Raw genomic sequence first — 13,938 nt, 5'->3', positions numbered from 1 at the left:
AAAATAAAAAATATATCATTAAAAGTTTTTTTACTTTCATGGGTCCTTGACCCACCTACTTTACACCGAAGAGAGCTATGCACAATAGCAATATGCAACAATGATCAATATCGTCAATAGACCATCCTCCCGTGGCCACCAAAGGCTCGTATCAGGGTACGTATGAGTGAGAACATAAGCATGTTAGAAAGACTCGTGTTGATATAATGGTAATAGTCGTCGAATGTGGACGTTACAGAATTATATCTAAGTTGACCTCTCCTAGTACGACGTGATCCGGTGATGAACTAGCTAGTGGACATGTGACACCCGAGGGGCGAAGAGGGTGAATAGTAATCGCCAGATCGAAGAGGTTACACACACAAAAAACGACTTCTTGCGGACTTCTAAGTGAGAAAACATGAATGAATTAATCCCACATCAGAATGAGAGTGACTACAAGATTGTGCATGTATATAAATGTACATTTGATGGAAACTTAAAATATATAATATATATTACTCGTATCAACAAAATGTATCTTATTTTCGGGAGCTCGTAACTTAAAACTCCAAAAGTTAAACATGATTGACTTATGATGACAAGTTTGTGATGGGTGACTTGGGTAATTTTGGATGAGTGATTCCCAAAAAATTTCTCGTGGTGTATGTGAGTAGAGACCTAAGCATCCTGGAGAAACTATGTCGGTTTAGCTGAGAACAACTGATAATCGCTATTTTTAATTTCGATTATTATAAAACTTGTGACGAACACGAGATTATGTAAAAAAAATTCACAATTCTCATCAAACCATGTCGACATATGTTTTATTCCTTTCTACAAAATTCATGTGATTACTTTTAAAAATTTTGGGAAAAAAAATTTAAAAAACCATAATTTGGAAAATATCTGTCGACTGTACTTGTTAGTGCTTGCTCAGCATGTCCAATATATGTGTGTATATAATGCTCAACACATGCCCCATCCATACGGGCAAAACCCAAAATTATGAAATGGGTTAACCTTTCTTTACGCAAAAATATTTTCTTTTCTTTTTTTGGTTTACAGTAATTGGGAAACATCACCCACAAAATTTTATAACCTTTTTAAAAATCTACTTTATGCAAGAAGTTTGGTGTAACACAGTGGAGTCGTGGTCTATTTTTTGTTTTAGCTTGGCATCATTTGTTTGAGAAATTATACATTAATTAAATTAAATGCAAAATTATGTAGATTTATACGAGGACAGAGGACGGGGGCCCGGGTGCGTGAACGAGTGGTGGTTACTTGTTACCAAGTATCTTGCCACTGATTCAGTTCTTGAGCGAATTTGGCACAGTGATTCTGAAGAATATAAGGAATCTGACTTTCTCCAAAGCAAGTTGTGATCTTTTTGGTATAAATCTCCTTTTATCTCAACGAATCTGGATAGTTCTTTCTATTTAACTCTTCAATTTTCACAGTGGGCATTAGCGAGATAGGTAAAGTTGCGCTTTTGAAGTTCTTTTTACCATTTTCTTGATGTATTTGTAGTTCTTGCTGATTTTTGGTTGCATTAAAAGGTGTTTTTGCTTCTGGGTTCGTCTGTGTTTCCTGTTTCTAAGCACTGAACTGCCAACAATGGGTTTCTTTTCGCTGCCTTGAGTAATATCTGTTAGATGGGGTATTTTTTCCGTAATGGTAATTTGAGTTTGTGTGGTTTTTCCTTTTCACGGTTTTACTCTATGCTGTCGCATGTAACTTTTGTTCCGGGTTGCTTGCAAATGCTACATTTTACTGTTTAGTCACCGATGCGAAGCATAAGAAATAATTGTTTTACATTTTTAATTAAGTGGTTTGTGTAGTTTATATTTCTTGCCCTTTCGTTTAAAATCATTTTTTATTTTCAATTGTTGTTTTTACATGTAATATTTTGGTACCTATATAATCTGTTGTCTTCAGTAATCACTGTAGTGCAATGTAATGCAGCTGTACAGAAATTGCTTCGTTTAAGCATCTTAGCTTCTATATAGCTTTGGACAGCCAGCGATGATTTGCCTATCGAAATACAGTGGTTCTAGCTTTACTGCACTAATGTTATCCTTGTATAAAGTATATTTATAAAGTATATTTATAAAGTATATTTGGGCACCCTTGAATTTTGATTTTTAACTTTAGCTTTGATTTGTATGCTTTCAAAATTTTATTGATTTGAAATCTCTTCGCCAAGGCACGATGCAGTCTGATGGGTTAGTGCAAAAGAAAGAGAAACGATATGTAAATGAACACCATGTGTTTGATTTTCAAACAGCTAGTTCGTGGAATTTCTTTTGCTTTCTGATATTATTTATTCAATTCGGCAGTTTCAGATTGGGGTGAGCTAGGACGGGACCACTCTATTAAAAATTTTCAACTTTTGACCTTTAATTTCCCTCTAAAAAATCCTGGTTCTGCCATGATCCATGCCCACTGTGTTCTGAGTTTTTAAGGGATGTGTTCAATAGATTTGGTTCATGCCTGTAAATTATAATTACCGTGAAGTTAAGGTTAAGTTAAATCGGTGCTGAAGGCTTATATATTTGTTCAGTCATCATCTTTTATTTAAATTCATGTTTAAATATCATGCTTGATTTTGTTAAAGGAATTGATCATATGAAGTTGGAAAGCTGAATAATTTGAGCCTTGCTTCTTGATGTTACGATCATGTTTATATGTTGGATTTTTGTGTGTAGATCAAGCTGTATATCCATCATCGCCTGCTACTAAGGTTTAAATTTACTAAGATATGTCAATTCAAAAAAATATCCTTCACAAATAACTTTTATCGATACAAAAAGTACTTTTATCAGGATATGAACCTTGCAATCTTATGTGAGCCAGAAGATATATTTTTTATTAAATAAGTTTTCTGGATTGCAAATAAGCATGTCTTTCAAATAATTTCGATTTTAATTGTTATTGAATAATTTGATTTTCAAGTTACCACCGTGATTTATCTGTAATCTGTACTAGACCAGATGTGTTGTAACAAGTTAGTTGGTCAATATCCCAGTGATAGTTCTTATAGAGGGTACTGAAGCTACGAACTGTGTAATCCGCTGATCACAAGGCTAATGTTCATTTTTTTAGAGAATTAATAACCTAAATCTATAACTCGTCCAATTTTGACTTTATCTTTATGTCATTATCTCATTTGTTCTTGTAAAAACAAAAGTTAAGATACATATGCCATTTAGATAGAACATTGAGTTTCGATATGAACTATTGTCTTCTTGTCATGTTTTACATTAGGAGAAGATGCCTGAGGGAATTACAGCCGAGTGTCTTATGGAAAACATCATGGAAACAATTTCCGACAATCTTCCCAAGCAAAAAAAAGCCTCGTTTTCTGAGGACAAAAAATTAAACTCCGTGTCATCAGAGTTCAATAGACTGTTTGGGCGTCAAAAGCCAGTTCACCATCTTCTAGGAGGCGGAAAATGTAGGATGTCTTTACATTTTTATCATTTAATCAGTCGAGCCAACATTATTGCGTAGCTTTTATAATTTTGTTGTACAGCCGCGGACGTGCTTTTGTGGAGGGACAAGACAATCTCAGTTAGTTGTTTGGCTGGTGCTACAATTGTTTGGGTGCTTTTTGAATGGTTGAATTACAATTTTCTTACTCTTTTAAGCCTCGCGATTGTCATTGGCATTGTTGCTCAGTTTGTGTGGAAAACTGCATCAGGCATATTAAACAGGTAACGCTACAATATAAACTTATATGCTGCTATCCTTCTGCTGCATGTCCCAGAAAGTTGAGATGGAGCAAAACTTAAACTCAAAAAATATGGGGCAGGGGGAGGAGTGACTTCATAATTTATCTGCATAACACATGAAATATATAAATCTTAGAAAAATCAAAGGGGGCCGATAAGCGACCACCCTTTACCTATCACTTTTCCATTGCTCTCAGCGAGGACAATATGCAGAATTTCTCTAATTGTCATAACGCTGATGGCAGATCTCCTTCCGAAGTTCCTCGTCTTGTTCTGCCTGAGCAGGTTTTCATTAACATTGGCAAGTTGGTTGGAGGTGAGGTGAATCGTGGCTTGAATTTCTTGCAGGATGTTGCCTGTGGAGGAAATATGAAGCAATTTTTAGTGGTATAAATCTCACCTGCAGGCTAGTTTTTTACTGTCTTTTGCTTTGTCATACTTTGCTTTTGTCTGTTGCATCGAACATCTGAAGAAAATTAATAATAATAGTTTTAGCCCTTCGGCTGTTTACCTCTTCATGTAATTGTTTCTCTCTACTCTTTAATAATATAATTAAAATTAAACAAACCAAAAACATTTCATATGGATTAATAGAATCAGAGATCCAATGACCTCTGAATTACTGGTTCTGCTCTTCCTAGTGATCATTGTCTGTGAGATTAGTTGATATCCTGAATACTACTTGCAGGTTGTGTTGAGCTTGTTGGCTGTTGCTATTATTGGAAGCTGGTGCAACTTACTGACTGTGATCTATATCGGTGAGGGATCACACTATATGCTATAACAAAGATATTAATTATAGTCACGGTATTGAGTTACTTGTGTGCACTTTGACAATTCCGTGGAATTCTTAGTTTGTGTTCAGTTCTCCAGTAAATTTGAGTTCTCCATTCCTGTTTTGTTGTTAAATTGTGAGGATGAATATTTTATGAGGATGACGTTTAAGAAATGTTTTCAGCAAGAATTAGATATTGAGTATTGGAATAAAGAAAGCTGTATTTATTCATTCTCTGCTTCGCTAATCTCATGTATCATGGATTTGGAATTTGTCTTGATTCCAAAGGTTTTGTTGCTGCCCACACATTGCCTGTACTGTACGAAAGGTACGAAAATGAAGTCGACAGCTTCGTCAGCAATGTCCTGGATCAATTTCAGCATAATTACCGAAAGCTGGATACTCATGTCCTCAGCCGAATCCCTACAGGCAAGTTCAGGGGAAAGAAGTTTGAGTAGAACTTGGAGAAGCATGCATGTCGAAAATTCGACTTCTTTTTCAAATGAAGCAAACTGTTATTGTGATATGGAGTTTAACTTGATATGTGGTTGGAAGCTATGCAGTTTACTTTATGTCCCTCCTTTTTTCAGCTTCTGTGCTGAAACCTGAAGCTTGTTTGCATCTGAAAACGAACAAGAACCCAGAAGATCTTGTCAATATTCAATCTTAAGTAAAATTATGATATTTTTAAAAAAATTCTCATCCCGGTTTGTCCCCTTTCCTGAATTTTGGATGCTAGTATAGCTGTTATTGACTTATTGCAGAGTTCACAACCACTAAAAACCTTTTCAAATATATAGATGACTTATTTTTATCAGCATAAAAAAGTTCATTTCTCAAAGTAGGGAAGATACAAGTACAACAATGATAGGAAATTACGATTTTGTTTGTTAGGCTACGTTTGGTTGAATAATAAAATTACGAAATTATTAAGAGAAATTATAAAAAAAATGATTGAAGTAGAAATATAATATATAATGATAAAATAATATTATGTTTGGTATGATTGTTAAGAATGAGATAATTAAGAACCTTTTGATGAAATTTACAAAATTGTCCATCCACTTCGACAACGGCGGGCAGCCTGTCGTTCTTATCAAACGTAGCTTTAGTTGGTACCACTTATATTTTTAAATATTTAAACTAGAAAATTATATCCAATAAGGTCAATTGGCCCATATCATTAACAAACTATTTGCAATTTAAAATAACAGAAGCATACTAAAATAACAATTCACAGGAAAAAGAAACAACACGTCCATAAAATAAAAACATTTAAAATTAATTTACAAATTATAAGAATGCTAAAATAACATTTTACAAGCACAAAAACAATATATCCATGAAATATTACATACACTGACTTTTATTAATTGTGTGAATATTGTAAAAAGTATGAAGTTGATAGATATGTTAAATATACAAACTATAACGAGCTTCATTTGAAATGAGCCCGATGCCATTGTCTCTTAAATCTCACAAGATGTATGTGTGAGCATGCGAACAACAAAATCAATCAAACACATACAGCAAAAATATGTTTTAAAAGTTTTGTAATTGTATGCATGTCATTCCTGGAATCGGTAAAAACCGATCCAAAATCAGTTCCAAATAAGTTTTGTTTTAAGGTATGTATCTTGAAATCAATCCAATTCACCACCCGAACCGGTAGTGAATGGACTGGTTCCGAGCCCTTTTAAAAAAAATTAATAGGGTATGTACCTTAGCCTAACGAATGTTTTTATTTTTTTTTAATTCTAATTGTTCATAAGTTAAAAACCACCATGATCTATTCAGTGAATGGATTAGGGGCGGTTTTGAACGCCAAATCAATTTCGTGTTTAATGGATCGATTTTAATACGATTTTTGGCCGAACAAGCTCATTAAGCATGTTTATATGTCGTGACAAATAAATTATAGGGGGTGTATTCAATGTAGGAGATTTATTGACTTTTAATGACTTTTGTAGACTTAAAAGTCTGTAGATATTCAATTTAAACTTTTACATACTCTATAGAAGTCTAGTGGTATTCAAAATAGACTTTCATAGACTTTTAAAAAGTCAAGTGGTATTCAACATTGATTTTTAAAAACTCTATCAAAGTCTATAGGTATTCAAATTTTAATATACTTTTAATAACTTCATGGAATTCATCAACATACAAACATTAAAGCCTAATGTACAACTATAAATTGTCAAAAATTGTATTTGTTTCAACCCAAAGATTTGGATTGATTTTTAAAACTTCTAACTCATACACAAGCTATTTATTTTTACCTCTGACGCTTCACATCATCTCTTTTCTTATCTTCTCTTCTCTCATCTATCCTATCACTCTCTCAAATTTTGGAAGTGTATCTCTATATATATTTTCATCTTTTTTTTAAAATTTTTTCATTTTTTGGCTGATTGTTTATTTAATAATTTTTTAAAAAATATCATAGGAAATTATGAATTCCATAATTGATTTTGTGATTTTTAATTTGTGATTTATACAAATTAATGAAGTATGCAATAATAATAAAAGATGATCCAAAAAATATCGCTTAATTCTTAATAATTGAATAGCCTCGCAATAACCATGATTTTTTAAATTCTTTTTACCATTTTCATTTCAATTAATATGTAAGCTATGATATTTTTATACAAAATTATATCACACAAATATTCTTTCACATATATATTATCAATTTAAAAATAAAGTTACAGATTAACCAATTGGTGTATTTTAAAAAATCTACAAGCATGCATACAAACCCACATATATACACATGTAAGGATTAAATGATTTTACTTTTAAATAAGTAAATTCATTTATTAATATAAATATTGAAAAACTATTTCAAACTGAATATGTTATGTATATTAATTAATTATTGGTTTACAAAAATTAATAAAAAATAATATGTTATAATTAAGTATAAATTTTTTAAATTTTATAAAAAAAATTCACAAAAATCTATACAAATCTTGCAAAAAGGTTTTCATGAATTCACATAAATCTGTAAGATTCTGTAAAAGTCAATAAAAATATATTAAATCCATAAAAGTCTATCATTTGATAAAGTCATTAAAATCATCAAAACTCTGAATTCAATACACCCCAATGTAACTGTTTACTCAAAATCAAAGAATAGTGGTTTTTGAGGAACAATGAAAAGTCAAAATAATCAGTTAACTTTTTACTCAAGAAACAAAAAATAAGTAGTTTTTTGAGGAACAACAGTTAAAAATCAAAACAATGTATAATTTATTTATTAAAACACAAAATTCATGTGATGTGATTTTTTGGTCAAATTTGTGAGATATATCTTTTATTTAAAAATAATAAAAAATAATTTTTATATTAAAAATATTATTTTTTATTATAAATATAAACATATTTACCTCAATTTACGAAAAAAATATTATGAAATTATCTAACAAAATATATATTGCAGTAACAAAACGATGCGGTAGAAGTATTCCTCGTTCGGTCCACTCCTTGTCATTATTACTAATCAGTGGTCCTCAATAAACCCTAGCAAAAGCCTGTCTAGGGTTTATTCGCTACATTTACATCTCCCTCACCAGAGCTTGAATAAATTCAAGAAATCTTACGAAATGGGTGGCCTCCTCTTGCTCAGGAGATCCTCATCTTCTACTTCATCGAAGAGGTTGGCTCTCACCGCTCTCAGCCATATCTTTCCGGAGAAGCCACCACCCCCTTCTTCGTCAAATGCCCTCATTTCTCCGCAAATTCCCTCTACTAGAGCTCTTCCTAAGTCTTCGTCGTTTTTCCAGTCGACCCTCAGGGGGTTTCATTCTGGCCGGGCTTTGTGGGCGGAGTATGCCGTCGCTGACTTATCCGATGACGGGCCCGTTGATGATGGGCTTGAGATTTCCAAGCTCGGGATATCGCAGGAGATTGTCTCGGCCTTGGCTGCGAAGGGTATTAATAGGCTTTTCCCCATTCAGGTATACTCAGTAGCTTCAAGAAGGGATGAAATTCGATAATTTTTCCACCATTTGGCACTAAATCTTGCTCTTCCGGACCTTTAGGCCTAGGGTGCCCCTAAAAACGAAGCGGATAAAAAAGAATACAGCTTTGATGATAACGGACAGCAGGGGCTGCTAGGAAGCAATCGATCTTACCCACTAGTTTGAGCTGAAATGTAGTCTGTTTTTATCCTTTTTTTTTTGTTTTCTTGAACTTTTGTGGTAATGAAGTATGAACTAAATTGTTAATGTGTTTGGATTCATAAATTGGAAGTGAAAAGAAGGGATTAGTATTTGAGTGGAAAAACACCTAGGTCCTAGTGGACGATGTATTTTACAAGCTACATTTTTCTTTTGGGTTGTTCTTTCTTTTGTATGTCATCTCTTAAAGTGGTTGCTCTTTTCAACTTGTGAATCAAATGATATTTTTTTATTCTTTGACAATTGTAGAGGGCTGTTTTGGAACCAGCTATGCAGGGGCGCGACATGATTGGCCGAGCAAGGACCGGAACTGGGAAGACTCTAGCTTTCGGAATTCCCATAATCGATAAGATAATTCGATACAATGAGAAGCATGGGTCGGTTATATGAGATTAAAATTTTGAATGTTTCAGTGTGTGTTAATTGATTTAGAATCATTAATTGTTATAAGCTAAATGTTCTGTTTATGCTTATTGTTCTTCAGACAGGGTCGGAATCCTTTGGCACTTGTATTGGCTCCTACCAGAGAACTTGCTCGTCAAGTGGACAAAGAGTTTTCCGAGACTGCGCCAAAATTAGATACTCTATGCGTCTATGGGGGTGTTCCAATTTCTCGCCAAATGAGTACTCTCGACCGTGGTGTTGATGTGATTGTCGGCACTCCTGGACGTGTCATTGATTTGATTAAGCGCGGTGCTTTAAATTTGTCGGAGGTGCAGTTTGTCGTCCTTGATGAAGCTGATCAAATGCTTAATGTGGGATTCGCTGATGACGTTGAGGTTATCTTGGGATATATTACGCAGAAGCATCAAACCTTGATGTTTTCAGCCACAATGCCAAATTGGATATTGAGACTTACGCAGAAGTTTTTGAAAAACCCGGTTACCATTGATCTTGTGAGATGAAGACTCCGTTCTGTTGCATTGAATATTTTTTGATTGCTTTGAGCAAGTTTTACAGCTACTATTTGGATTACTTCCAGCTTCTTTTTCTTTTATCTTCACTGGAACTTATTGATTGAAATATGTTCTGCAGGTGGGAGAATCTGACCAGAAATTAGCAGATGGGATTTCCTTATATGCAATTACGGCCGACATGCGTGAGAAACCAGCTATAATTGGACCTTTGATAACGGTATGAATATAGATCTTCAATCGACGGACCATGATTGACTTGATATTTGTTCTGGCAGCTGCATTTACTTTGGCGTTTAATTTTAATTTATTAAGAGGCAATTATCATCTGAAGTCAAACTTTTTTATATTTGATGTTATACCAGGAACATGCAAAGGGAGGCAAATGCATTGTTTTCACACAAACTAAGCGTGATGCTGATCAATTGGCATATGCTATGCAAAGAAACTTTAAGTGTGAAGCATTGCATGGTGATATTTCACAGAACCAAAGGGAAAGAACTTTATCTGCTTTTCGAGAAGGACGTTTTAATACTTTAGTGGCTACTGATGTCGCTGCCCGTGGCCTTGATGTACCGAATGTTGATCTGGTGATTCTTCTTTCTGTTCTCGCATGTGCTTGTTTATGGTGCATTTTATTTGTAATCATAGGTTATTACACAGAGAAAATGGATGAAGTGCATTAGTTTCCATTTTATGCCGTCTAAATTTTAACTTTCAAATCCGCAGTTATAAATGAGCTCAATTGGATTTCAGTTGCAGTTGTGGTGTTCTGATAAGATATGCTTGTTTTTAATGATTGAAAAGAAAACTTTGGCATGGTTTTCTTTTTTACTAAGTCAATTCATGGAACATGTGATGCCATTCTTTAATATTAAGATGTAAGCACCGCGATTTATGTCAGGAATTATCATTAGTGTTCAAGTGTTAGAATTACTACAGTTTTGTCACTCTTTTGGCAGTTAATCAACTGAGTCTTTTATCTTCATCATATGTGGTATCTCATGTTTGTGATGAATTCTGTAATTTAAATCATCATCCAAAGCACAGTAATTGTTATACCTCTAGTAGAGGGAGCTCAACGGGGATGCAATTTTAATGTTGCCTTTGTTGGAACTCTTGTTCTTTCCTTTCTTTGTTCCTAGAACCGGGGTTAAAATGGATGGTTTATTCTGGCCAGGTGATACATTTTGAACTTCCAAGCTCTTCAGAGATTTTTGTTCATCGGTCTGGGAGAACAGGTCGTGCTGGGAAGAAGGGTAGTGCAATTCTCATCTATTCTACACACCAATACAGGGAAGTTAAGGGTATCGAACGTGAAGTTGGATGCCGGTTTGTCGAGGTAAGTTGTCAATTATGTTATATGTATAATTACAACTATAAGAGACATGTCTCATATGTGGTATCTAACACCCAAACTTTCAGATCTGTCGAAGAAGTCTAGTTATTAATTGCTTGCATGTTGGTTTTGATCACATGACTAAATTCTTTAAAATTTGCCCGTGTAGCTTCCAAAAATAGCTGTTGATGCTGGAGCCTTGGACATGTATGGTGGTATGGATCGTGGTGGTCGTTTTGGTAATATTGGAAATACGGGAGGCGCTCGACGCGATTCTGGCGGTTTTGGCAATTCTGGCGGTGGCCGTTTTGGTGGTAACAGTGGTTCTGGTGGTGGTCGTAGTGGGGGATTTGGTTCAGGACGGTCGGGAGGATATGGATCTGGTGGGGGATTTGGTGGACAGGGTTCTGGCCGCTCTGGCAATTTCGGCAGTTTTGGGTCTGGCCGTTCAAATGCTTTTGGAGACCTAGGAGGCTCAGATCGTAGTGGTTTTGGAAACTTTGGTGGTTCTAGTCGCTCAAATGGTTTTGAGGATTTTGGATCAGATCGTTCCAGTGGATTTGGCAGTTCACGATCTGGGCAGAATCGTTCAAGCCGTGTTGGTGGTTTTTCTGATGAAAATAATGATGGTAAGCGGAATACAGGGAGGAGATTCTTTTGAAGCAGGTATGTTTTAAAAATCTACACATCATACGGCTCACAAGATTTTCCAGGCTTGCCTTGAGAAAGCTTGTGTCAGCTTCATTCACTTTTAACTCTGAGTTTTTTTTACACTTTAAATTTCTACAATATACAATTTATCACTCTGATTATTATTTAGTCATTTTTTGGTAATTTTGGATGTGGTTATATTAATTGGTTTGAATTGTCACTGTGGTTTATTTTTCTGTGTTCTTGTTATTGTTTCTAATGAGATGGCCTTGTGTTCATGGAATTTCAGTGTGACAGGGCATACTCCATACGACTAGTAAAGACTAAAGGTTGCTTTTGTGGGCTGGAGTCCAAGAGTCTTGCTATGGCTCTGAGTCTCTAACTGGTCATCCAACCGTCTTTGATCCTACTGTTCATAATCTTGTTAATCGAAGAAAGTTGGTCCAATTGCAGTGGTGTAAGGTCCTTGAATGTAATTTGATAATAACCTCCGAGGTTCTGTTTTTGTTCTTGTTTTTAATCATATATACCCACTAGTGTCCGTCAAGCTTGGAATTGACATCAGGAAACAAAAGTAGCCAATGCTTCAGAATATATACGAAGGGTGTGTGATTCTTGTAGGACGACGTATCTAATGGTTATTATTCCAGTTAAGTATGTGTTTTGCTGTGGTTTTTGTTGTGCATTCGTTTGCACTGATTTTTATCATGTCATTTCACTTTATACGGGATAATATACAGAAGCAGGATATGAACATTTGCTATGCTATAAGATTTAAATTTGTTTTCATTTGCGTTGGTTGTCACCCTTGAAGATTATAAAGAAGACAGTAGAAAAGTAGACGTATGAAACTGCGAGGAAGAACAAATACCCCCTTCTATAATTAAATTAAAACAAATAAAAGGGAAGGACATCAAATTACAAATCTGGATGAACTTGGTTGACTGGAAATAGATGAACGATAACCTCCAATCTATTTCTTTTCCCATAAATTCCAAGATTCGTGATTTCTTTGTTGCTAGGATTATAATGAACCAACCCACCACCGCTACTTTCCAGGATCCATTCCCCGTTATTCCAAAATCCTAATGGTCTATGAATTCTTGGAAGAGGGCCAATACTTGACACCTTAGTCCAAGAACTTGCGACACCTGTTAAGTTGTCCAATAGGATACACAATCAAAGCAATTGATTCTTTTAGGGGGAAAATTGCTCTTGTAATCCTGCCTTCTCCTCCCAAGGCTTCAATCCCTGATGGCAAAGGCGTCGTTTCAAAGATTTCCTGGCTCATATTGAATGAAAGTCTCACTTCAGTACTGCTATCTGGAGCCCACCAACAAAAGATTTGGTTCTTGTAAACCATACTCCATGTGTTATAGTACATAATGTTTGCTGGGATATTATTGCCATGTTTCTTCCTTGAATTTGTCTTTGAAGAGTATATCTCAACTTGATTAATGAGGCGACTCGTCGTACACACAAAATAAGATCACCACCATATATTTTGGCGTCAGAATGACGTGATACTTGTGATGCGAATAAGGGTGTCAATTCGGGTGGGTTGGGTTGAACAATAGTAATATTCAAAAATTGTTCAACCCGAAAACTCTCAACTCGAACTTGAACCCAAATCAACCCGATTTTGAATTTTTTTTAAAAGAAAATTAAATAAAATTCAAAAAAAATATTTTAATTTAAACACATAATAACAAAATCTCCCTCATATATATGATTTAAATTTAAAAGTCTAATTGTAGAAAAATAAAATATATTTACTAAATCAAATAAACAATTATTTAAAAAATAAAAAATGTTCAAAATAAATATTAAATTATGAAAATTTATGATATAAATATACAATAAATATTTTTTAGACATACAATATATAAAAATATGAGCAATATTTATTAATTATATTTTTAAAAAAAATTTAAAATTTTCGGGTTAATTCGGGTTGACCCGAACCCAACTCAACCCGATAATTTTTTTCGGATCAGCTATCGGGTCCAACTCGATCTGACTCGAACCCGAAAACTCAATCTAACATGACTGAATGTGTCCGTTAAAAATGGAGAAAATTCTCGATCAGCGAAAGTCTTACCTCCATCATTTCTTAATAATGAGATGACCTTTTCATTTGTAATATTGTCAAGTTTAAAGACAAGTAAATCATCACCTTCTTTAGAAGAGAAAGGTGTACGATGTTTAGTAATGAAACTTGGATCTCTTGTAAGGAAATACCATGATTAACACATACATCCGAATCTGATAATATTTCTATAATTATATCTTCATATAAGTTCACTGCTTAAAAAGTCTCTTGCACAATCTTTCATTTTTTCCGATACGCTTTTTTTGTTAC

General features: G+C 34.3%; 2 protein-coding genes and 1 pseudogene across 3 annotated transcripts; 2 read left to right on the top strand and 1 right to left on the bottom strand.

Moving 5' to 3' along the window:
* The first annotated feature begins 1,144 nt into the window (after positions 1 to 1,144).
* On the top strand, positions 1,145 to 5,137 carry LOC142536811 (reticulon-like protein B8). 2 transcript variants are annotated; one of them, XM_075642161.1, is made up of 6 exons: positions 1,145 to 1,375; positions 3,250 to 3,439; positions 3,518 to 3,698; positions 3,962 to 4,103; positions 4,405 to 4,474; positions 4,780 to 5,137. In XM_075642161.1, the coding sequence occupies exons 2-6, from the start codon at positions 3,256 to 3,258 to the stop codon at positions 4,947 to 4,949; spliced, it is 747 nt and encodes a 248-aa protein (XP_075498276.1). In that variant the 5' UTR covers positions 1,145 to 1,375; positions 3,250 to 3,255; the 3' UTR covers positions 4,950 to 5,137. The 2 variants fall into 2 exon arrangements, with proteins under 2 accessions (XP_075498276.1, XP_075498278.1); XM_075642163.1 differs by having other exon boundaries at positions 1,170 to 1,460.
* A 2,836-nt stretch (positions 5,138 to 7,973) lies between these two features.
* Positions 7,974 to 12,252, top strand: LOC142536810 (DEAD-box ATP-dependent RNA helicase 53, mitochondrial-like). The gene is made up of 8 exons (XM_075642160.1): positions 7,974 to 8,450; positions 8,922 to 9,049; positions 9,157 to 9,568; positions 9,708 to 9,806; positions 9,952 to 10,176; positions 10,767 to 10,928; positions 11,095 to 11,591; positions 11,866 to 12,252. Exons 1-7 carry the CDS (start codon positions 8,097 to 8,099, stop codon positions 11,584 to 11,586), a joined length of 1,872 nt encoding a protein of 623 aa, XP_075498275.1. The 5' UTR covers positions 7,974 to 8,096; the 3' UTR covers positions 11,587 to 11,591; positions 11,866 to 12,252.
* On the bottom strand, positions 11,962 to 13,053 carry LOC142537849 (uncharacterized; annotated as a pseudogene).
* Between the last annotated feature and the right edge of the window lie 885 nt (positions 13,054 to 13,938).

This window comes from Primulina tabacum, chromosome 2 (genome assembly GCF_025594145.1).
Source record: "Primulina tabacum isolate GXHZ01 chromosome 2, ASM2559414v2, whole genome shotgun sequence".
NCBI lineage: Eukaryota > Viridiplantae > Streptophyta > Magnoliopsida > Lamiales > Gesneriaceae > Primulina > Primulina tabacum.
Note: the sequence above shows the minus strand (reverse complement) of the source record. Positions and strands in the feature narration are given on the sequence as shown.

What these genes read in the sequence shown, in the direction of transcription:
- LOC142536810 (XM_075642160.1), top strand. Translation starts at nt 8,097, where the DNA reads ATGGGTGGCCTCCTCTTGCTCAGGAGATCCTCATCTTCTACTTCATCG. An exon ending in ATAGGCTTTTCCCCATTCAG is followed by an intron (nt 8,451 to 8,921) that starts GTATACTCAGTA and finishes TGACAATTGTAG; the next exon opens with AGGGCTGTTTTGGAACCAGC. An exon ending in TTGGATGCCGGTTTGTCGAG is followed by an intron (nt 10,929 to 11,094) that starts GTAAGTTGTCAA and finishes TTGCCCGTGTAG; the next exon opens with CTTCCAAAAATAGCTGTTGA.
- LOC142536811 (XM_075642161.1), top strand. Translation starts at nt 3,256, where the DNA reads ATGCCTGAGGGAATTACAGCCGAGTGTCTTATGGAAAACATCATGGAA. An exon ending in ATATGAAGCAATTTTTAGTG is followed by an intron (nt 4,104 to 4,404) that starts GTATAAATCTCA and finishes TACTACTTGCAG; the next exon opens with GTTGTGTTGAGCTTGTTGGC. An exon ending in ACTGACTGTGATCTATATCG is followed by an intron (nt 4,475 to 4,779) that starts GTGAGGGATCAC and finishes TTGATTCCAAAG; the next exon opens with GTTTTGTTGCTGCCCACACA.